The 22,817-nt window shown below is 35.4% G+C and overlaps 1 protein-coding gene across 2 annotated transcripts in view; it reads right to left on the bottom strand.

The window, feature by feature from the left end:
* ABCD2 (ATP binding cassette subfamily D member 2) overlaps positions 1 to 17,623 on the bottom strand; it is a gene marked incomplete at its 3' end in the record, with an annotated part of 62,950 nt that extends 45,327 nt beyond the window's left edge. The window contains exons 1-5 of one of the 2 annotated variants that reach the window (XM_080810148.1): positions 16,459 to 17,623; positions 14,670 to 14,850; positions 5,307 to 5,428; positions 1,640 to 1,808; positions 897 to 991 (exon numbers count right to left, since the gene is read on the bottom strand). In XM_080810148.1, coding sequence (XP_080666274.1) covers positions 897 to 991; positions 1,640 to 1,808; positions 5,307 to 5,428; positions 14,670 to 14,850; positions 16,459 to 17,397 — 1,506 coding nt within the window. In that variant the 5' untranslated portion in view covers positions 17,398 to 17,623. The remainder of the gene's footprint in view (positions 1 to 896; positions 992 to 1,639; positions 1,809 to 5,306; positions 5,429 to 14,669; positions 14,851 to 16,458) is intronic. The other variant, XM_080810149.1, reaches the window with a different exon arrangement.
* Between the last annotated feature and the right edge of the window lie 5,194 nt (positions 17,624 to 22,817).

The raw sequence follows: 22,817 nt of genomic DNA on the forward strand, positions 1-22,817 counted from the left end.
AAAAAAACCCACGATTTCTCGTATTTATTAACACAAAATTTCCCTATGTTCAGTATTTATCATCTTCCAGTACCCTTATTCATTTGCAAACCCATCCTTAAAATTAAACCTATACTGAGGTCCATACTAAAATAATTTGTACATGTATTCTCATGCTTGTAATTCTGTTACCAAGTCCAATCATGTCTTTGCACTACGCTTAAATGCCTGCATTATAATCATTTATGCTTATCAGCAAATTATTTTGTACTTGAATTCCAAAATGTATGTTTAAATTTTACAGTGCTTTAACTTAGGGCTTCAGGTTTGTTAAGCAATTTTTACATCTCAGTTTTTGTAATCAAGACATAGAACAATAAATTTTAAAAAATCTCTTATTCTCAAAAAAATTAAAAATTAAATGTCAATCCATGAATCTTTTCTTTTTTTCCAAATGGAAGATGTGATTATTGGAAATATAAATTGAATTTAGGTAATATACAATAACAGAAGTAAACTTGCTAAGGACCTCTTTCCCTATATTGTAGTAAATATATTACAGTATAGGTTTATATATTTTGAGTAATCCCTATAAGGAAAAAATTAAAATTTATTTCCAGATATTAATTTCTGAAGAATTTTTCTTTTGTTCCAAGAAGTTACCTTGTACAGGCCCTCAGTGCACTGAGAAATTTTGATTTTCAACCTGGCAAAAAAGCAGCAGAAATCAAATTTCTCTTTCTCTTTGCTTTCTGAGGAAGTAACTGCTTCTGTAATTGAGCCACTGTGCATACCTTTCTTGATTTCCCCTCCTTTCCATACGCTCCTCCAAGTATTTAACTTAAGGTACATGAATTCTGAGTTGTTTTGTATTAGTGTGATGGCAACAATCAGAAGATTCTTGAATATCATCTTACTTTGAAGTTTAGCCTGGAAGCCACCACTTCTCCCGTTGGTGTAATTATGGGAACATTTTCACAAATAATTCCATGATCCACATCAATAACTCTTCCTAAAAGTTAAGGAATAGTTTAAGTTATAAAAGCAATTGCATGTTGCATCTACATCTAGAGCAAATTTTAATGTAAATGTGGACATTCTGACACATATATTTGGAAAATCTTTTTCAGAAACATGATTTTACAATAATTTAATGTCAATGTCATAATGAGAACAAGATGGGATAAACTCCATCTGATAGAACCCAGCCATATTCTTTACAATTACTTATTTCACTAAATTGACCTTTCCTATATATAAAAAAAAGATACAGCACAGCAAAAAGGGAATTAAGGCAACGAAGAGTACAGTTTTAAAAAATGTGATAACCAAACTTAAGTTTAAAAACATAGAAGGATGAAGAACAATAAGATGTTAGCTCTAATTCTGTTTGAATTTTAAAAGCAAACAATTTGTTCTGCCATATGGGCAGTTTCCAAAAATAATTCTAGAAATTTGTCCTAAATACAAGTAGCATAATTTTCTTATGGTAATGTTAGTCACCACTCCTCAAATTGCAACACTAATTTTAGGAAGAACTGTTTAAATAAGCAAGTATTTGTTCTTTGTAAATGGTAAAAGGTATCTTCTAGAAATGTTCGGTTCTGTTGCTGAAGTAAATGTTTAAGTACAGGAAAATTTAAAACATTTGATTCAGTACCTTTGATCTCCAACGTGTCACTGAGGGGTACTTCCATGTTAGCTTCATTCTTGCTGTGGCTTTCAGACTCTTGCATGACAACAGCTCTCTTATAAATGCCTCTTTTCACTTCATCGAAGACCCAAAACATATTGTACACTCGAGCAGTATAGCCTGCTAATTCTGTGATCTAAAACCAACAAAGCGGGTAAAATAGAGTTAATATATCCAAGACAGACTTTTTAAAAAAGATATGCAATCCTATCAGCTTTCCTGATTTAATCTTAAAGATCTTATTTTATTCTACATGAAAAAAAAAATACATCTGATAACTATCACAAGTAACAGTAAAAGAGAGAAACCAAGAGAGAAACATAGCAAGGTGTCAATGTCAGTTTGACTGGAATTACAAAACCTGTAAAAAATTATTCGTTCAAGCCAGGGTTCAAAATAAAATGTAAAGATTTTGAATGTTAGTGAGGTCTAAAGATCCTTCAGTCAAATTTCTGATTTGGCTCCATTTACATGACAAATTTCGTTTCCAGAAAATTAGAAATTTTGTGAAAACTTAATGTCATAATGATCCTTTGTTTTGACATCTTTTTTTTTTTTTCAATTTAAAATAAGATTTGGGGCCCCTGGGTGGCTCAGTGGGTTGGCCCCTGCCTTCGGCTCAGGTCATGATCTCAGGGTCCTGGGATTGGGCTCTCTGCTTGGCGGGGAACCTGCTTCTCCCTCTCTCTCTGCCTGCCTCTCTGCCTGCTTGTGATCTCTCTCTCTCTGTAAAATAAATAAATAAAAAATCTTTAAAAAAATAAACCAGAAGATTTTAAATATAAGAAAAACACATTTTTTTTCTTATCATAAAATGAATGTTTCTGAGTCAAATTGATTGTCAACATTCCTGAGCTTTACCAAAAGAAATACCCGTCAGTGGATATCAATATTGGGAGTGAGCTCAGTGAAAAGATTCAAATCCTTTTCAGTCCAAATCCCACAGCTCAGCTTCTTTTCAAGCCAAACATGATGTACGTCCAAAGAAAAACATTAAATATGACTTTTATTCTAGGTGAGATTATAAAATGAGATCAATCTCTGCTTTAGTCCATAAGGCTCAGTAGAATGGGGTCTTGCTCTTATTCTGCCAGTTATCCAATTTAGAAGAAAACTCCTGCTGTTTTTCTGTTACAAGGACACCTTGTTATCAGGGTAATGTGAAAGGTGACTCATCTCCTGTCAAGACCATCTTCCTCAGTGAAAAGGAAAACATAAAAACCATTCCCTTTTAGGAATATTTACCAGGAAATTGGCACCAATAAGCAAGGCATGTCACTAACAAACTGTGGAATAATACAATACAATGCTGACATTTGTGTAAGATTTATGTGTGTGCAAAACCGAAGCCATAAATGAGTAGGTGTTTTTATCAAAAGCCTTCCACTGCATGTCTCCACTGTCATTAGCATTGCATTTCTATATATTAATGTTGTAACGATTTAAGAGGTAATTTCTAAAATGTTATCTTGAAGAATCTCTTGAGTTCCCTAGTGGAGGAAAACAGAGCTAAGAATTAACAAAACACAGATTCAAAAGAAACTGGGGTAAATATATTTGCTAGAGAAAAAAATCCAAAACTAAATGCAGGGATCAAAGAAAGGCAGGAGGCAATGAGTTAATACAGTAGGATATAGGATGGAGTGGGCAGAGTGTCTCAAAAAATCGGAGAACGTGACTGTAGACAAATGACTCTGGTATACATGGCAGGGAGTTTGCCCTGGGACTCTTATTCTGAAAAGAGAGATCTTGTTCCCTGTGGAATTAGCAGAGAGAAGGCTTGGGGCTTTCATGTGCTGTCACAGTGGTAGTAAGATTCTTAGGAAGTAAGCATTCTATGATCCCAAGCACACCCAGGGAAAATAAAGGAAAATGCAATTATTTCTTGTATTAGATACAATATAGAAAAACTGGCCAATATTCTTTCTTTGAATATTGACTATAAAATACTTTAGATAGCAAAGTATTTTAATATGAGATGGATAAAATTTTGATTTGTCATTTAATTCTAATAAGGGGTTTGTTACAGCAAAAAAACCTATCCCTAAAACTCTTATCTATAGATTATCAAAATTACTACTTGAAAAAAAAAATTAAAGGTTTATTTATTTATTTATTTGAGAGAGACAGAAGGAGTGTGTGTGTGAGCACAAGCAGGGGCAGAGGAGAGAGAGAATCCACAAGCTAACTCCCAGGTTGAGGATGCAGCAGACACAAGGGCTGGGCAGGGGGTGGGGGTGATAGGGGTGAGGAGGTGTGGGGGGTTGGTAAGGCTTGATCCCAGGATCCTGAAATCATGACCTCAGCTGACACTGAGAGTCAGCCACTTAACTAAGACACCCAGGCACCACTGAAAAAAACTTTTAAAAACTGAGTTGTTTTGGTATGTGACCCTAAACAATTGGTTTTACTTTTTTATTTTTATTATTTTTGTTTTTTGTAAAAATCTTAATTATTTATTTGACAGAGACACAGCAAGAGAGAGAACAGCAGGGGGAATGGGAGAGGGAGAAGCAGGCTTCCCTGCGAGCAGGGAGCCCGATGAGGGCTCGATCCTATGACCCTAGGATCATGACCTGAGCTTAAGGCCAAACGCTTAACAAACTGAACCAGTCAGGCACCCTAGTTTTACTTTTTTAAGGAACCCCAATTTGATAAATCAGTTGTTGAATGACACTAAAAATTTTGTGAGCAAATCACAAACTTTGTTACTCTTTTATATGGTCTATTCAAGAATGATTTAATTGGCAGAGGAATTTGTAATGATGCTTTGGCGATTCATATTGATACAAAAGTCACAAGAGTAATTAATGGTGAGAATAACTGGTCATGGGAATATCATATAATAGCTGAAGTAAATAATTTCTCATTTTAACCCTCTGATATCTACAAGTCTTATTACCATTTTTTCAGCAAATATTTCTTGACCACATGCAATATTCCACACATTAAAACAAATATTAAAATGCAAAGATAAGTAAACTGATGCTGCTTTCCAATCAGGGTCTGGTGGGCAATTATAATGTGGTATTGCACCAGAACACAGAGAAGGAAGACCCAGACATTGCAGAGAAAGTAGAATCACAAGAGGGTTTTAGATGTGGTCAGTGAGGGTTGACTTGACATGAAGGATGAGTAAAAGTTTGCAAGGTATATAAATATTATTGGTTAACACTTACTGAGTTCCTAAATATGTGTTGTTTTAAATATTCTACGTGTATTAACTCACAACAACCCTACCAAGTAATGCTACATTATCTCCATTTTACAGATAAGGAGACAGATTAAGGAACTTGATCAGATTCACATAATTTGTACATACTAGAGCAAGATTTTAAATTTAGGTGCTCTGGTTCCAGAATCCATACCTAATAGACTTTTTAAAAAAAACAAATATGTCATACTACAGACAGAAAAAGAGGAGTTACAATTAAGAGCAATTAAGAGTGTAAAAACTAGAGTATTAGCAGCAATACATGTGGGAGTTGCTGCCCTTTATCTTGATTATACTCTTGGGAATTTTTAGTAGAGAAAAGATATGTTTCCAAATTGCTAAGTATATCTGATAATTTACATTTTTCTTGATTTTCATATGTATTATTTTAATCAAATAGACAACAAGAAATGCCAGTACCTCTTTGTATGAAGACATAATCCTTTCAATAGCATCGGCTCCAGAGGCCAATAAATTTCGAGCAGTGGTAAAGGCTTCTGTCCGTTCACTAACCATAGCTTGTTTTTGGCCATCCTCTAGATCTAAAAGCAAATTACAAAACTATTGAGTTTTTTCAGGTGAACTGTTTTCTTTTTACAAATGAAATTGCAGCTAAAAAACCCACATGGTAAATATTTCATTAGTATTAGCAATTTCCTAGAAATTTAATGAATTATTGAAAATAGAGTATTTGTACCAGATTTTATTTAAAGCTTCCTTTGTTTTATTATTTTTCTAGGAGGAGAGATAATACACTTAATTAACAATTAAGTCTATTTTCATTTAACATTCATTTAACCCTTTCCAAATTCAACTCTCTACCCCTTTTATGGCTAGGTAATAAAATACTATGGATTTGGTCAAGAAAATACTAATAACTGGAATATAAGCAAATATTTCTAGTGTGGTTCCTTCAATTGAACTGCAGATTAGCTGACCTTCATAATCTAGACTCAGTTCATCTGTTTCACCTAAACTGCCCCTACATTCCACAGCACCTCAAACATGCAATATTCTGTTTATCCTTTGGTATTTGCATATACCATTTCTTCTGAGTTTAAAATACTTCCCTTCCTTTTTTGCCTAGTTCTTTCTTCATGAAAGTTAACTCTTTAATATAGGTTTCCGTGGAAAACCTTGTCTGGCTTTTCCAGTGGATTATAAAGTCCTTAAAGGTCAAGACTATGTTTTGTATTCTTTATTCCCGGTACCAAGCAGAGTGTCTAGCACATGGTACTCCTCAGTGTATACTGAATGAATGCATGGGTGAGTAAATGGATAGGTGGATGAACATCCTAAATTTCTGTCAATGCAGAATTATGGTCAAGAGTAGGAGTTAGACTAGATTTTTTTTTTTTTAAGATTTAACTTATTTATTTGACAGAGATGACAAGTAGTCAGAGAGGCAGGCAGAGAGAGAGGAGGAAGCAGGCTCCCCGCTGAGCAGACAGCCTGATGCGGGGCTTGATCCTAGAACCATGGGATCATGACCTGAGCTGAAGGCAGAGGCTTTAACCCACTGAGCCACCCAGGCACCCCTAGATTAGGTTTGAATCCAGGCTCTACCACTTACTGACAAATGGTAAGATAAGTAGAACAAGCCAATTATCCTCTCTATGCCTATTTTCTCATGTATAAATGAGGGAATTAATACTAATATCTGAAACAATTCTATCTCAAAGGATTGTTGTGGGGCTTAAAGGTGAAACACAAATGAAGTATTAGCCCAATCCATGGCCTATAATAAGTGCTCTAAATGTTAGCTGGTATTACTTTCTCTACTTATTATTATTATTATTGCATATTACTCTATTCAGTCTTATTCTTCTAAATTATTCTCCCCAATCATTACTTTAAACTTTCCATCTATATGATTCTCCATTTGGTTCTTCTATAAATTGTCTCCAAAGTTCTAAATTAAATACTGTAAACTAGTGAAAGTGTTAGAATGATATGATATAGATAGCCATAGGCCCCTTTTGATGTATATTTCTCTCTGGTTTATCTCAGTGTGGAAGTTTTTTTTTTTTTTTTTTTTCCCCTCTCTAACAATGCAGATACTTAACTTGTGCCCTCCTAGGACTACCAGATACTTTTACCTTTACTTGCTCATAGATAGCTCAGCTGAGTTGGGAAGGGATCCATGCATAATATAAGGTAGAATTCACCCAGCAGATATTTACTGAACAACTAGATGTGCAAGAATTTAGGCAAGGTGTTATAAGACATATAAGGATAAATGTGATTTTCAGACTCTTTCCTTAAGGGCCTCATGGTCTGGTAAGAAAGAGAAGACAAATTCCTAACTAACCGTGGAAAGCAGCCTATGAAGAAAGTTAATGTGAAGTGTTTGCAGAAGGCAGAAAATCATTTCTTGCTGCAAGAGACAGGGAATGCTTCATGGAGGAGCATACTATGAGAGAGGCCTTGAAGACTATGTACAATTTTAACAGACTACAAGTACAGCCATAAGCAACGGCACAGAGAAAGGAAATTTGAAGCAATGTCAATTGAATGATAAATAGCCTTGCCGTGTAACAGTATGGGTGGTGTCAGGCACAGATTTCATTTGAGCATCAAAATCACCATATATTCATGGGGACCTTCTATGATAGTCCAGTATGGCCCTTCCTAGTTCTGCTGTCAGTCACTGCCTTGCAAACTACCTTTAGTTCCTTTCAAGTTAGTTAGTTTCCCTAAGAATGAAAAAAAAAAAAAAGGTTTGGAGTGCTGGTAGAAGTGAGGAGTGAAAGATGTGACTAAATAAATAGACTGAGAATAGAACGTAGATATTCTTAAATGCATTTAAGTGTGTGATAAAATTTAGATAGCTGCAAAAAAATTACCGAATGATTCTCAGCAAACTACCAAAATAATGAATTGCTGTAGCAGTTAAAGTTCTAAGAATGGTTTTGGCTCATAGAGAATCTGGCTGATGATCTAAAATAATTATGGCATTTTATGAATTTGGGTTAAAAGGGGTTTGAGTAGCAGCTTGCATCTACAGCCTCTGTTAAGAAGGAGAAACATGAGCACAGATGGACTTGTATTTGATATGGCATGGTACTTTCCATGTTGCTTTGGCAGATTAGTGCCTACCGGGCTTTCCTCATGCTTTTAGCAACAAAATTACAAATCGCTGTGAACAGATTTCATCTGACTTTCATTCTGCTGGTTGCTTTTTGGCAGGTACTATGAGAACAGTGCCCATAGTATTTTGTCATGCACTCAACAGCCAATTGCATAACCTCCATGAAAAAACCAGATTCCTTAGTTTCAGAATATAAATTCGTGACCTCAGGAACTCATTTATTTTGTATCATAGGTCAACCCATTTTATTTTCCTCACCAAATATTTTAAACGTTTTGTCAAATGTTTCTCACTTGAGGATATAATATTTAACATTATATCTGCTTATCTTACTGCTACTTTCCAGCTCCACTAATAAAAAGTATTATATTGAAAATGGTGCCATCTGCTATTACTCACTGAAAAGGTGAGAAAGGATTTAGAAACTAAAATTATGTCATTAGACGCTTGTCAAAACCCATGCAAGTGTACAATGCAAAGAAATACACCCTAATGTAAACTATGCACTTCAGTTAATAATGCATACGTATGGATTCATCAGTTGTAACAAATGTACCACACAAATACAGGATGTAAATAATGGGAGAAACTGTGGAGGAGAGGAGACATTTGGAACTCTTTGTACTTTCTGATCATTTTTTTCCATAAACTAAAAACTGCTCTAAGAAAATTAAGTCTATTAATTTTTTAAAAGTGAAAAAAAAAGTTGGTCATTCCTCTGTGCTTTTTCTTTGGACTTATAACCCGAGTTTATTTCTTTTCATTTGTACTTTACCCTTATCATCTTGACAAATCTCAAGCTTTGTGCAATGGCAGTATCCTAACCAATGAGGTTTATCCCAGGTGCAACTGTTGCTAATTGAAAACTATCACCTTGACAAATCTCAGCAAAAACTTATGGTCTTCTCCTACCTCATACCATATATAAATATCAAATCTAATTGGTTTGAAGATCCCCATGTGAAATGAAAAACCAATAAATTTCTAGAAGATAAAATAGGAAATTATCTTCACGTCCTTGGATTAGGCAAGTATTTCTTAAACAGGACATAAAACCACTAACCCCACACAAAAAAATGATTGATAAATTGAACTATGTTAAAATTATGAACTCCTCTTACACACTGTTAAGAGACTGAAAAAGTATGAATAGAATGGGAAAACTGGTATTTGAGATTGTGTGTGTGTGTATGTCTGATGGAAGTTACATTACAGAGTACATAAGAGCTTTGAAACCAATAAGGAAAAAAACATATAAGTCCAGTTAAAAGTGAACAAAAAAATCATTGGTACTTCATAAGAAAAACTACCCAAATGGCAAGTAAACAAATAGAAAGTACTTAATTTCATTAGTCATCAGAGAAATTCAAATTAAAACCACAACGATGCACCACTATACACTCACAAGAACACTAAAATGAAAAAGACTGACATCAGACATTAACAAATGTTTGTGGAGCAACTAGAACTCTCATACATACTGTATGATACTATTTATACAAGTTTCAAACCCAGCAAAAACTGATGAATGGTTAGTAAAATAATTACCTTTATTGCGGCATGGTTTGGGGCAGGAATAAGTTGGGGATGTATAGTGGACTGAGGCTGGGGATAAAACTGGAAGGAGCTAGGGGTTCCGGGATGAAGGTATGTTTCTATTTTTTGTGACTAGTGATTACGTATATGTGTTAACTTTGTGGCAGTTCATTGAGTGGTACACTAGTGACTGGGTCCTTTATGGCCTGTATGTTATACTTTAAAAATTCCAGCTGCCAAATATAGCTATGTAATAGAGATAGCTAATTATAGCTTAAAAGTACATCTTTCATGTGTTTTGCTAATTACTGTTATAATAATTGGTCAACAGGAGAGGAAGTATATTCAGATTGACACATAATATAAAATTATATTCCAATAATTTTACCTTAGAATATGAAACACTAATACAACAGGAGTTATGGATATAGCCTTATTGGAGGTACATTTTAGGAATAAAAAACATTACCAATGTTGCTAGGCGATGATAGAGTTTAATTCCATTCTTAAGAGCAGTATCTCTTGATTGCTACTCTTGATGGGCCACCTTATACTAACAGACCACCAGCAGACAGACACCACTGGTACTGCTAGCAGCTTAGATGCTTTCTTCACTATTACATGTCTGTGACAAGGTCTGGCAGGAGGGACCTATAAACAGCTTTCTCTCGCCTTGCCCAGAACTGTTCTTGATATGAAGAGAAGAAAAGTGGCCTATAACATTAAAAAAAATTGAGGGGATACTAGATTACCAACAGACACAGAAAAGACGCTCAACATCACTCATTATCTCATTATCAGGGAAATACATGTCAAAACTATAATGAGGTATCACCTCACATCTGTCAGAATGGCTAAAACCCAAACACAAGAAATAAGTGTTGGCAAGGATGTAGAGGAAAAGGAACACTTGTGCACTGTTGGAGGGAAGGCAAAGTGGTGCTGCCACTGTGGAAAACAGTGTGGAGGTTCCTCAAAAAATTAAAAATAGAACTACATATGATCTAGTAATCTTCAGTAAGGGGAACTTACCTAAGAGTACAAAAAATGTATTCAAAGGGTTACATGCACCCCTATGTTTATAGCAACATTATTTACAATAGCCAAAGTATGGAAGCAGCCAAAGTGTCCATCAACTGGTGAATGGATAAAAAAGATGTGGTATACATACACAATGGAATATATTCAGCCATAAAAAAGAATGAAATCTTACCATTTGCAACAACAGTTGAGTTGCAACAACAAGAGTTAGAGATTACAATGTTAAGTGAAATGAGTCAGTCAGAGAAAGACAGATACTACATGATTTCACTTATGTGGCATTTAAGAAAGAAAATGAATGAGCAAAGAAAAAAAAAGACTGAGAGAGAGAGAGAGAGAAAGAGAGACAAACCAAGAAACAAACTCCTAACTAGAATGGCTATCAGATGGGAGGTGGATGGGGGAGATGTGTGAGGTAGGTGATGGGGATTAAGGAGTGCACTTGCCTTGATGGCTTCTAGGTGATGGATGGAATTGCTGAATCACAATATTGAACACCTGAAGCTAATATAACACTATGTTAACTATACTGGAACTTTAAATTTAAAAAATCGAGATGATATCTCCCAGTAACTAATTTCTTCATATAATTTCAATCTATCTCTTAATATAAAATAAAGGGGGTAATATCCTATAAAAAAACAAAATAGAAAATATACATAATTAGCTATTCCAGTGCCTCTTTTTCAACCATTTGGTCACATGTTTACTTAGTGTCAACTAAGTTAAATGCCTTCTAAAGCAATTTCCAATGCAGGTAATACGGAGACAGCATTGTGAAGGGCAAAAAGGCAGTGCACTGGGAATTATATGGTGTCTTCTATCCTTCATGCTTCTACCAACCATTTGTGCAATTCTGGGGCTCCAGACTAGATGACTCGGAAGCTCCTCTTTTCATGTGAAAATAGCATGATTCCATTTGCAATTTCATAATGGGGACTTAAATATAAACATAATCCTGTCCTTACCATAAGATTTCACTTAAAGTTGTAGGTAAATAGTATTACAAAACTATTGTAGAACCATTTTTCTTATCTCCTCCAAAAAAAAAAAAAAAAAAAGAAAGAAAAATTATGCATGCTCTTCCTCCTATTGGCGTTTTTACCTCTGGTTTGCTAATCATTTCCAAATGCCTTGCTCCTTTAACTACAATAACCATGCCAGCAAACATCTATTGAGCCTTTCTTATGAGGCAGGCAATATTCTAAGTTTCACACATGCCATCTTCTTTAATCCTTGTAACTACCTTGCTATAATTTCCCCCATTTTGGAAATAAGAAAATTGAAGCTCAAAAAGGTTAAATGATTTGCCCATAGTCGCAGACTTAGATAGTAAGCAAATGACCCAGCATCTGAATCCAGAAAATCTGACTCCAGTACCCACATGGTAGGAATAGAGTAAATATTAACAATTGTTTCCACCTAAGTTTGAATTCTACACCAAGGACTGTTTCAAAACACATTAAATGCTTTATATATAATTTCCTAACAATTCTGTGAGATATATATTCTTATCCCTATAGTTAAGATGGGAAAGCTGGGACATAAAACCTTATGTAACTTTCTCAAGGATGGATAAGTATTAAACAGCAGAGTCAAAATTTGAGCAGGGGCCTGCTTCTTTCTCCATTCTTTTCTTTCTTTTCTCTATTCTACTTTTTCTCCTTTTCTCTTTGCCATATCTCTTTTATTCACCCACCTTTTCCCATGTATTTTTGTCTTAAAATACACAGTATCATGTACTTGGTTCATCTCTAACATAAGGGACAATGCAGGCATATGTGTAAATTAGGATTGAAGACAACATTAGAATATAGGGTATGTAATTCCAAGACCTACAGCCTCAAAGACATATCATTATCTAAAAAAATAAATAATTTTATCTGAGTAGAATGGTAACTTAATATTTTTGTGTGTTAAATTATTATAGGTCAAATATATTTAGTAAAAATATGCATATAAACATTATAAGCATACAGGTAGTAACTTAAGAAATTACAGAAGATCTTGAAGTGTACTCTCATAATGTTGACATATGAATTTACTTTTTGTCTATGTAATTGTCTTATTGCTTCTCTTTGTATAAAATTTTCTTCTGAAAGGAAGCTTTAAGAATTACCTTGTTCATTTGCATAAATTTAATTATTATCATAATTTCTATTTAAAATTTTAATGTTTCTTTAGTTTAATAAGATATTTTCAGGATTTATAAGATTTATTTTTAAACATCTTATTACATCACCTGTAGAAGTAAGATTGTTAGATTCTTCGGACGCACTGTTTACTTCTAACTGGTCTCTGTGGGGTTAATTTGTCACCATTAATAGCTACATTTTCTCTGTTCTATGTTGAATACTTCAGGGTTTTCTAATAAGACCAGTGCTTCCAAGGAATAACATAACTACACCATAATCTTGTCATTGGGGTTATCTCTTATATACATTATATATGAAACTTTTATCCATAAATTTAAAGAGACTCACTATGAATACCTGATGATTTTGTCATTTCTTAGTAAAACTAATCTTAAGACCATAGGTTTTTAAGTGTCTTTTTTTCTCATTTCATTATGGAAGGATTAAGTCTAAAAGTATTATTACTAACAATCCTCTTTTCAATATAAACTTATTAAAATTATTTTTAAAAATAAAGTATGAAAATAGATAAAATTTAGTTTTCCTAGCAGTTGTAATACATCAGCTATTAGAGAGTTATGATGTAGAATATATTTGGTATATGTATAGTACTCATCACAAAGGATTGACAAATCTTAATTTACTAAAGTGAACAATTTTAGGTTAAGAATGACTCAAATTTGACAAATATTTTTATAAGAATTGGGTAAAGCATTGAAGCACAGTTTCAATATATTAAAGAAAAGGTAATTTTGTATTTGTTTTTATTAGATGACTTCAAACAAATAACTACTGATTCTCAATTCTATACCTAAAGTAACTGTAATATAGTGTGAATTCTGTCACACTGTTATTAGTGTTGCCTTTTGTTTTCTAGGTAATAATTGTCACCATATATCAAGAACAGCAAGAGTATGCTCTGTACTTTATAAACATTATTTTACTAAATCCTCACAATGACTCTCTGAAGTAGCCTTTCTGATTTTCATTTTATAGATGGGGAAACTGATTTTTATAAAGTTAAATTAACATGACTAAGAGGATACAGGCAGGAAGAGGGAAAGCCAAGATTTGAGCAAAGCTCTGTCTCATTACAAAGCCCATGCTTTTCTCTAGCGCCTTCAACACCAAGGCCAATTTTGGTCAAGTGGTTTTTAAAGAGGAGGGAGAATATTTTGGAAGAAGAAGAGAAAACAATCCTCCTTTAATTAATTCTCCCTGTCCTTGCCAATTACAACCCGAACTCCCATGTTAGGTTTTATACGACATTTTAATGTTGTCCTTCTTGCCCTTATCTTTTTTAGTCATTCCAAAGGATGAAAATGTTGGTAAAAACCACTGAGATAGTGATAGAATAGAATTAGATGATTGCAACTTGCTAACCCCTACCTCCACAATGCCACTAAATCATGCTACATAGGTTATTACTGGTATTACCTATAACTAGAGGAGACCTTGTTCTGTGGCATGAAACATTCCCTCATATAATATTCCTGGTTCCTTCATGTAGTCAACTTGTTCTTCAAATCACAAGTTAGGGCCAATCCAGTTATAGAATATTTATAGACTAAAAGCATAGGATGTGCAGAACTGAAGTTCACAACACATGGGGAGAAATTGTATAATACTCTTTTTGAAGGTATTATTTTGTTTTGAATTTAAGTGCAAACAAGAGAATCATCATGTGTTAGGCAAAATAATTAAAATTGCTCAAGGTCACCTCCTAGAAACACTGCATCAGAGATCTCTGAAATATTTCAGAGCTAGAAAGGTGTTTAGAGCTCTTTGTCTTTTTTTTTTTTTTTTTTAACATAGCTGATCTTATTATTGGATGTTGCAAGGTCTGTGACTTTTTTCTGACCAGTAATGACCATCGAATAATGACTACAGACACAGTTTCAGTCACACAAAACCAGCAGTGACACCTTCAAGAGAACTAATCTTAAACATATACTTGAGATTGAGCATAAATGTCATTACCACCATCTGCAAAGCCAGTTGCAGTGATAATAGGTACAGCCACCATAATTAGTCCACTGCTGCTCCAAACATACTTCATCAAGAATTGCTCTATCATGATGTACCACAAACGTTTGGATAAAATGAGGTTCATCTGATCTGCTAAAGCTTTGTAACTTTTCTGGAGTTGCTTCATTTCTACCTATGGAGGGAAAAAGAGATAAGAATTAACCTAGCATGAGCTATAAAATTAAATAGTGTATGTTTGAGGACTTTCTTAAAAGATAAGAATATATTATTTTATTTTACTTAGTATAGTATTATCTATGATTCTAAAGGTAATAAATACAGATCACTATCAGGAGTAAGCATTATTATCTAGTTTTGGTCACCTGCATTATTTTTAAAAAACCATAATACTCAGTCATTTTAAGTATAAAATTAAGTCATTTTATACTTAATATAATGTTAAGTATAAAATACACATAAGTGATTTATAATTGTGATTTCAAAATGATATGTATAAGATATTAAAATTAAATAATATCCTGTAAGAGAAGAATAAACAATGTTAGAACCTTATCTTTTTTTGATTGAACCAAAAATACCTAAAAATAAAAACATGACACATACATGTGTAATTAGACTCCACTTTTGAACTAACTCAATTTACTGGATTTTGTTTTAAATGCAAGAAGCCTACAGCATGCTGCAATTTACATCACTGAGTTCAATGAGTTAAGAGGAATGACCAATCAGTATGATTAATATAACACATGAGACCAATTTTCAAGTGGGAATAGAAGTCCTATATTTGCTTTAAATTTTCTTCTTCAGGCTGCTACTACTTTAAGATTTTTTTGATAATTGAAGATGCTTCAAAAATTAAATGATTCTCTTTGGTAATTAAAATGCCATTTTCAGCTTTAGAATTCCTTAATATTTCATTTGCAAATTCATTTGTATTAAGATTTCAGATGGATCACCTTAAAAATTTCCATCATAGTTAATATTCTGAAGTTACTTTAATGCACTGCAAGCTTATGTAATTAGGCTAACTATTTTAGGGATCTACTTAATGTTGAAAATCTTTAATATTTAAAAATAACATTCTGGAACTCCTTTTCTCATCCTCATTTCTTCTCTAATCTTAGCTTTTCCCTCAAAGCTAGGCAAAATTTCATTTCACTGCCTTTTTTTATTTGTCTCAAACTATGGTGCTGAACATTAACTAAGACTAATGCAAATGCTATTTGTGAGACACATTCTCCTGCAATTCTGAGGACTGAGGTCACTTCATTGACCAGACATGCAAAACTGTCAAACATGTCTTTCACATAAAAGCATGGGTTTTTTCCCCCCTCTTGAAAAACAAAGGAACAACAACAACAGCAGCAACAACAAGAATACCATCCTAAATTTTCTATCCTGGTGAAAATGTGTTTACTGAGTTTCCAAACAAATATTTCCCTCTAATGCTAAGACCAACCAGTTAGAATTTAAGTTTTAGACAAATGCTTTGGAGAGAATTCTAAGCATATTTGGGTGGCTGAGGGAAAGTAGACTGCTTTTTCAGATTGCTGAAAATCTTATCACCATGAATCTTCAGAGAAGTTTGCACTCCACAGTTCTTGAACAGCTTGTAATTAGGAAGGTAAGGAAGCATATATTTCAATACAGGTTTAGATGTCATAGAAATCTAAAACGCTAAAGAAGTGGGTCCATCAACAGGACAACAGATGGTATCTAGCACTGCAGCGGCAGCTGGAAGAGTCTCCCATTTCACTCATCACCTTAATTTCTATCTTACCTTATGTCCTCTGTAAAAGGCAATTTCTTCGACATTGGCTATAATTCTGGAGTGCACATACCGCAAATAGCCTTTTCTGTGAGCTTCTTCAGCCACCAATTTACCAAATTTGGGAGAGCAGGCTTTCAAAACTTTAGCCGTGGCATATACCACAAGTCCTGCTAATAGGGTGGGCCCGATAGGACTCGCTCCTCGGGATGTAGCCGTCTGGATAAGCGTATAGGAGGTCAGGATTACATCTAAAATAGGCTTGGTCAGGTTGGAATATAAGTGAGCCACAGACTGGGAGAACATCATAATATCCTCAGTAAGAGACTGGTCAGGGTTTGCCAGCCTCCCATCCATATTGATCACCTTATAATAAGTCTGATTTGTAAAATAGGTTTCATAGGCATGGTCTACCAGGCGAGTTCTGAAGGCCAAAGCCAGTTTGCACTCCAGGTACCTGATTGCACTGTTAACAAAGGTGGCAGGGATGGCAATCATAAGCCACTTGATTAATTTGATGATGAAAGTCCGAGGCTTCTTTTCCACAATGCTTTTCACGATTTTTCCATCCAGACCAGCCACATAGATAGACAGAAAGGTTCTTGAGATTAGAGCCACCGAGTGGAGGCAGAGCCAGCCTGTTTCAGTGGTCACAAGTTTTGGAAAGAGAATTTTCCGAAGTTCTAGGAGCTGTTTGAAAAAATCTGCATTAACTCCAGGACAAGGTTTTTTACAAGTGTTCTCGGTGCAATGCAGTATTTCTCTGTTCTCTGCAGCCGGATAAACTGCTTCTTTTTTCTTCCTGTGGCCAGATTGCTTTAAACGCTTGCCAATGATGGGGTAGAGTGTTTTCAGAGCATATGCCGCAGCCACCAGGCAGGCAGCCCTTTTAGCAGCACTCGATCTGGTCCATTTCACCCGATCAGCTGCTGCATTTAGCATATTTGTCATTTTCCCAGTTACCCAAACAGGCTTCGAAAAGAATTGGTTTTAAAAGATCATGCTCCACGGGAATCCCCGGCAACTGTTTCAGAAAGTCCTACAGCGTTCCATAGTCTGCAGCATTTCTCCTCTTCTGTTTTTTGTTTTGTTTTTGTTTTTAATGTTGCTCTGCTGTGACAGATGCAGCAGAGCTTAGACTCCACGGCATCTACGGGGATGAATCCCTCAGAAGCTCAAGCTGCACCAAGCCGCTCCAGGCTCCTCCCTCACAGGCTCCTCATTGGCTGGGGGAGCGGTGGGACCTTGGAATCCTCGCTGCCTCCCTTTGAACCTTGAATGAGGAGAGAGCAAAACGAATTACATCTTTAAACAGGCGTTCAAAGAGTTAAACGTCTATTTTTGGAGAGGTCGAATCAGGGCAGCTGCTGGCGACAAAACCTGACCTAGCTACTGAGCATGCTCAGCGTCACTTAGAAGCCCACAGAAGTTTTAGAATATACATCTCTTTTCTAAGGTTTTAGTAGGTACCATAAGGCGAAGAGCAAAAAGAAAGGGAGATTTTCAAGAGCTATAAAACGAGATGAAGGAGAAGGAACTAGGGAGCTGAGGGAGGAGGGACAAGAGGGTTAACACAAAAAGAATCTTAAAAGGATATGCAATGAATCTAAAACGGAGAGAGAAGAAAGTGACAAGTTTGGAGGGCACTGGAAAGAACAAAGTAGCGAATACTTAGGTCTGTTTTTTGGTGCCGCTCCCCTCCCCCGGGGCATTTTATTTTTCTCTCTCTGTGATAGCATATGAAGTCCCAGAACCTATAAAACAAGCTGTGGTTGAGGGTATGCTTTTTGTTTTTTTGTTTTTGGTAAATAAATGGAAGTCTTCTGTATTATAAAAAAATAATTATTTGCTGTACTTTCATCCCCGTGTTTACTTGTCCTTATAATAATAAAAATCTTCCAGCCCCATAACTGCTATTTTTAGCAATGGAACATATTTATTTACAATGTGACTATTAAACCAGTGCAATATTTCACTTCTTCCATCTCCTAGTGTCCTTTAGATAGTTGTTACTTGGAGGTATGTGACTCTATAATCAAAAGTTACCATTTGAGAATCCAACCCGAGTTAGATGGTGCAAATAGCTTCTCCAGAATCTTATTTATTTTTCAAGAGCTTTGTTTGTTTGTTTTTGTCTTTTTCAAGCTCTCTTTTTGTTTCTTTTGTTTAGGCTTAGACATAATCTTCTGGTTACTTCCCACTTCCATCTTGGTTATATGATAAAAGCCAAGTGTGTTAATGAAAAATTCTGTACATCATGAATGGAGGACTTACACTGCTAAATAGTCAAGAAAATTCTGCATATTTTAAAAAATGTAAAGGGCCTTTTTTTAAAGGTAAGGATGGGTATATTCTCAAATATGCAAAAACATTTTTTCTTTCCCATGTGCTCCTCCCCCCATACACAACATACACATTTTAGTCATCTGAAAGTCTGGGAAAATATGCATTAAACAGAGGTCAGCGAATTACAACCCAACCAGTGAGCCAAATTCAGCCCTTGAGCCAAGAATAGTTCTTACATATTAAAGTGGTTGAAAATATATCAAAAGAAGTACGCCTAGGTGGCTCAGTTGGTTAAGTGTCTGCCTTGGGGCTCAGGTCATGATCTCAGGGTCCTGGGACCCAGCCCCCATATCGGGCTCCTGGCTAAGCCAGGAGCCTGTTTCTCCCTCTCCTTCTGCCCCTCCCCTGCATGCTCTTGCTCTCTTGCTCTCTCTCAAATAAAGAAATAAAACTCTAAAAAGAAAATACATCAAAAGAGGAGTAATATTTTGCGTTGTGAAACTTTACTGAAATTTTTATTTTGGCATCCAGAAATAAAGTTTTATTGGAACATAACCATACCCTTTTATTGACTTATTGTTTATACTTTTCAAGCCGCAGTGACAGAATTGAGTAGGTGAAACAGCCTAAATATTTATTACCTGACTCCCTTCAGAAGAAGTTTGCCAACTCCTCTGATAGAATATAAAACTGGTCTCCATGTTGAATGATTGATTTTCATTATTCATTTGACTATGAGTAAAGAACTATTCTGACTTTTATAAGTAACAGTATTCATAAATTTTAAAAACTTTTCCCGTGTACCTATATTAATTCCAAGAATCATCACAGGTCTCTTTTCATTTGTTTGCATTCCATTCAGCAAATGTATAATGAATGAGTGGCAAATTTCTACAAGTCTCTTTGATAGTTGGCCATATTAGCAGGCACAATCATTTCATTAAGACTTTCTAAGTCTGTATGTAGAGATCATAGTGTTATAGTGGTTATTTTCAACATGTTTTATTCTTAATCTTGCGCTTTTTATGTACCAAAATAAGGGTGTCAGACATTTACAAATTTTAATTCTTTGTATCTCATCTCCTGACTGTGACAGGACAAGTGAAAGGCCAGGGTAAACTTAAGTGGGAATGACAGGAGGATGTTCAGCCAGGCAGAGCATGCTACACAGAAGGATGTGTAGGTGTAGGTCAGAAAGCAGCTGGCAGTTGAGGCAAGTGGCTTACATCACTGGCAGAGGACAGCCATTTCCTAGAAGGAGCAGTGCAGTGGGAATCTAGATGCAAAGAACATTAGAGATCCAAACAGGCCCACACATAATTATAGGTAGGTCAGTTTACAAACTGGTACTGAGGCTGGGGTACAGGAGCAAGGTTTTAATGTGTGGAGCGAAAAACTTGTTAGAATGAGGATATAGGTATGAGGAAAATAAGAGAAATTTGGTTGCTAGAATTGTGTACAAGGGAAGTTGAAAGCTAGTTACTAGAACTGGGGAAAAGGTCATTGTGAGATTTGACTTGATATTGAGCCCCTTAAGTACAGACTAACTAAAACCATTTAAATTCTTCTCCTACCCTTCATTCTCACCCTTCATTCCACCCTGCTCCAAAGGTCAGATTTGGTCCCAGCATCTGAGACTATGTTCCAGCCTTCAGAAAATTCAAAGGAAGAATTCAAGATGATAGATAACCAAAGAGGTAGGGGCGCCTGGGTGTCTCAGTGGGTTAAGCCTCCACCTTTGGCTCAGGTCATGATCCCAGGGTCCTGGGATCGAGCCCCGCATCGGGCCAGGGAGCCTGCTTCCCTCTCCCCCTCTGTCTGCCTCTCTGCCTACTTGTGATCTCTCTCTCTCTCTGTTGAATAAATAAATTTAGAAAAACTCTAATAAAAAAAAGAAAACCAGAGAGGTAATTCCAGTTGGAAATATATGCCATTTAAGTAAGAAACTAAGAATGTCAAGGTACTTCTTTCATTTTTTATACTGGCAATATTCAGTTAAAACAAAGATAATGTTAATTTGCTTTGAATTCCAAATTACGTGAGAAAAAGGATGTTGAAAAAAATCACTTGTTACTAAACTAAACATAATTCAGCCTAATTTCTACTCAAGCGTCTCAATTTTACATGTGTTTGTATGGAAAAGTATTAAAATTTTCTTAAGGGGGAAAACAATCTTAGAAAATGAATGAAAATTAAAAGTAAGTAATAGTTTCCAAATTACTCTGTTCTCATGTGGTTTTCTTTTCTTTCTTTATTTTTTTTTTAGAGATTTTATTTATTTATCTGACAGACAGAGAGATCACAAGTAAGCAGAGAGGTATGCAGGGGGGTGGGGAACAGGCTCCCTGCTGAACAGAGAGTCCGATGCGGGGCTCGATCCCAGGACTCTGGGATCATGACCTGAGCCTAAGGCAGAGGCTTTAATCCACTGAGCCACCCAGGCATCCCTCATGTTTTTTTTTTTTGTTTTTTTTTAAGAGTCCATTGTGGCGCCTAGTGTGGGTCTTGAACTCATGCCCATGAGATTAAGAACTGAGCTGAGATCAAGAGTCAAATGCTTAATCAACTGAGCCACCTCGGTGCCCCTAGGTGATATTCTTAATGTCAGTGTCAAAGTGAACACTACCACCATCTATGGAAGAGCCAGATTAAAGAGGTTTTGTATATATTCAGAATATATAAGAAACATATTAAACCATATGTTTTATAAACTGTAAAATATCAGAAATGATTTTTATAATAGATCTCCATATACAAGGATATAAATAAAAATATATATAATGTAGATACTATATATGTTATGAGTTTAGATAGTAAATCACCAGAAAGTAGATTTTTTTAGTAATATAGATTAAGATTTAAGAATCTTAGATGGATTTTCTTTTACCAAATGGTAAGTAGTATTTCATCTGTGCTGTATTCCTTTCTTGAACTGTTTCCTGACCCAAGAGATTACCTAATTGCCCTACTGGCCCTAAAATAGCACTGTGTTTGACTCATTAACTATCGATCATGTTAGTTATTCATGAGAGGCATAAACAACACTAAAGATGCGACCTTAGGTCAGCATTTCAGCTGTTACAAATAACCACCTAATAACTAGTTAATAACGAAATGGCTTTTGCTGTGAAGGAAAAATCAGCAAATTATCTTGTCTGAATATGTGTCTCATAGATTAATTTTTTCCTTAGCCTAATTCACCACTTCTACTGCCTTTCTGTGACTGGAAGGAAAACAGTGAGTGTTCTTGATTTCTCAGTAAATTGATCAACCTCTCCTTTATGTCCTTCACATACAATATATCAAAAGAGTCAGTCAGTCCTTTAGTAAATTATTTTCCCCCTTTAGTTAATTTAGTCAGTTTGCACCTGTTTAAAAATGTTGACAGTAGGGGCGCCTGGGTGGCTCAGTGGGTTAAGCCCCTGCCTTCCGCTCAGGTCATGATCCCAGGGTCCTCGGATCAAGCCCCGCATGGGGCTCTCTCCTCAGCCGGGAGCCTGCTTCCTCCTCTCTCTCTGCCTGCCTCTCTGCCTACTTGATCTCTGTCTGTCAAATAAATAAATAAATAAATCTTTAAAAAAAAAATGTTGGAAGTAGTAAAGGCTAATAACTCTAGGTTATTAGGGCGCCTGGGTGGCTCAGTGGGTTAAAGCCTCTGTCTTCGGCTCAGGCCATGATCCCAGGGTCCTGGGATCGAGCCCCATATCGGGCTCTCTGCTCTTCAGGGAGCCTGCTTCCTCCTCTCTCTGCCTGCCTCTCTGCCTGCTTGTGATCTTTGTCTGTCAAATAAATAAATAAAATCTTAAAAAAAAAAAAAAACAACTCTAGGTTATTACTTCTGACTTGGCTGTATAGTTTAGATACTGAAAAATGACCAGTCACTCCATGTGGAAGACTAATTTGTTCTGAAATGGTGTATTCATCTGGTCAAATTCAAACCAATAATAGGTATACTCTGGTGAATTTTTATTATAAAAATCAGTATTTATATGATTAAATAAGATATCTACCCTGGGACATAATCCTGTTTTATGTACTTTTCCCAGTGACTTAACAGAAAATATATTATATTTGAATAAGTTAAA

The sequence above is a fragment of the Martes martes genome (assembly GCF_963455335.1).
Source record: "Martes martes genome assembly, chromosome: 8".
Taxonomy (NCBI): Eukaryota; Metazoa; Chordata; class Mammalia; order Carnivora; family Mustelidae; genus Martes; species Martes martes.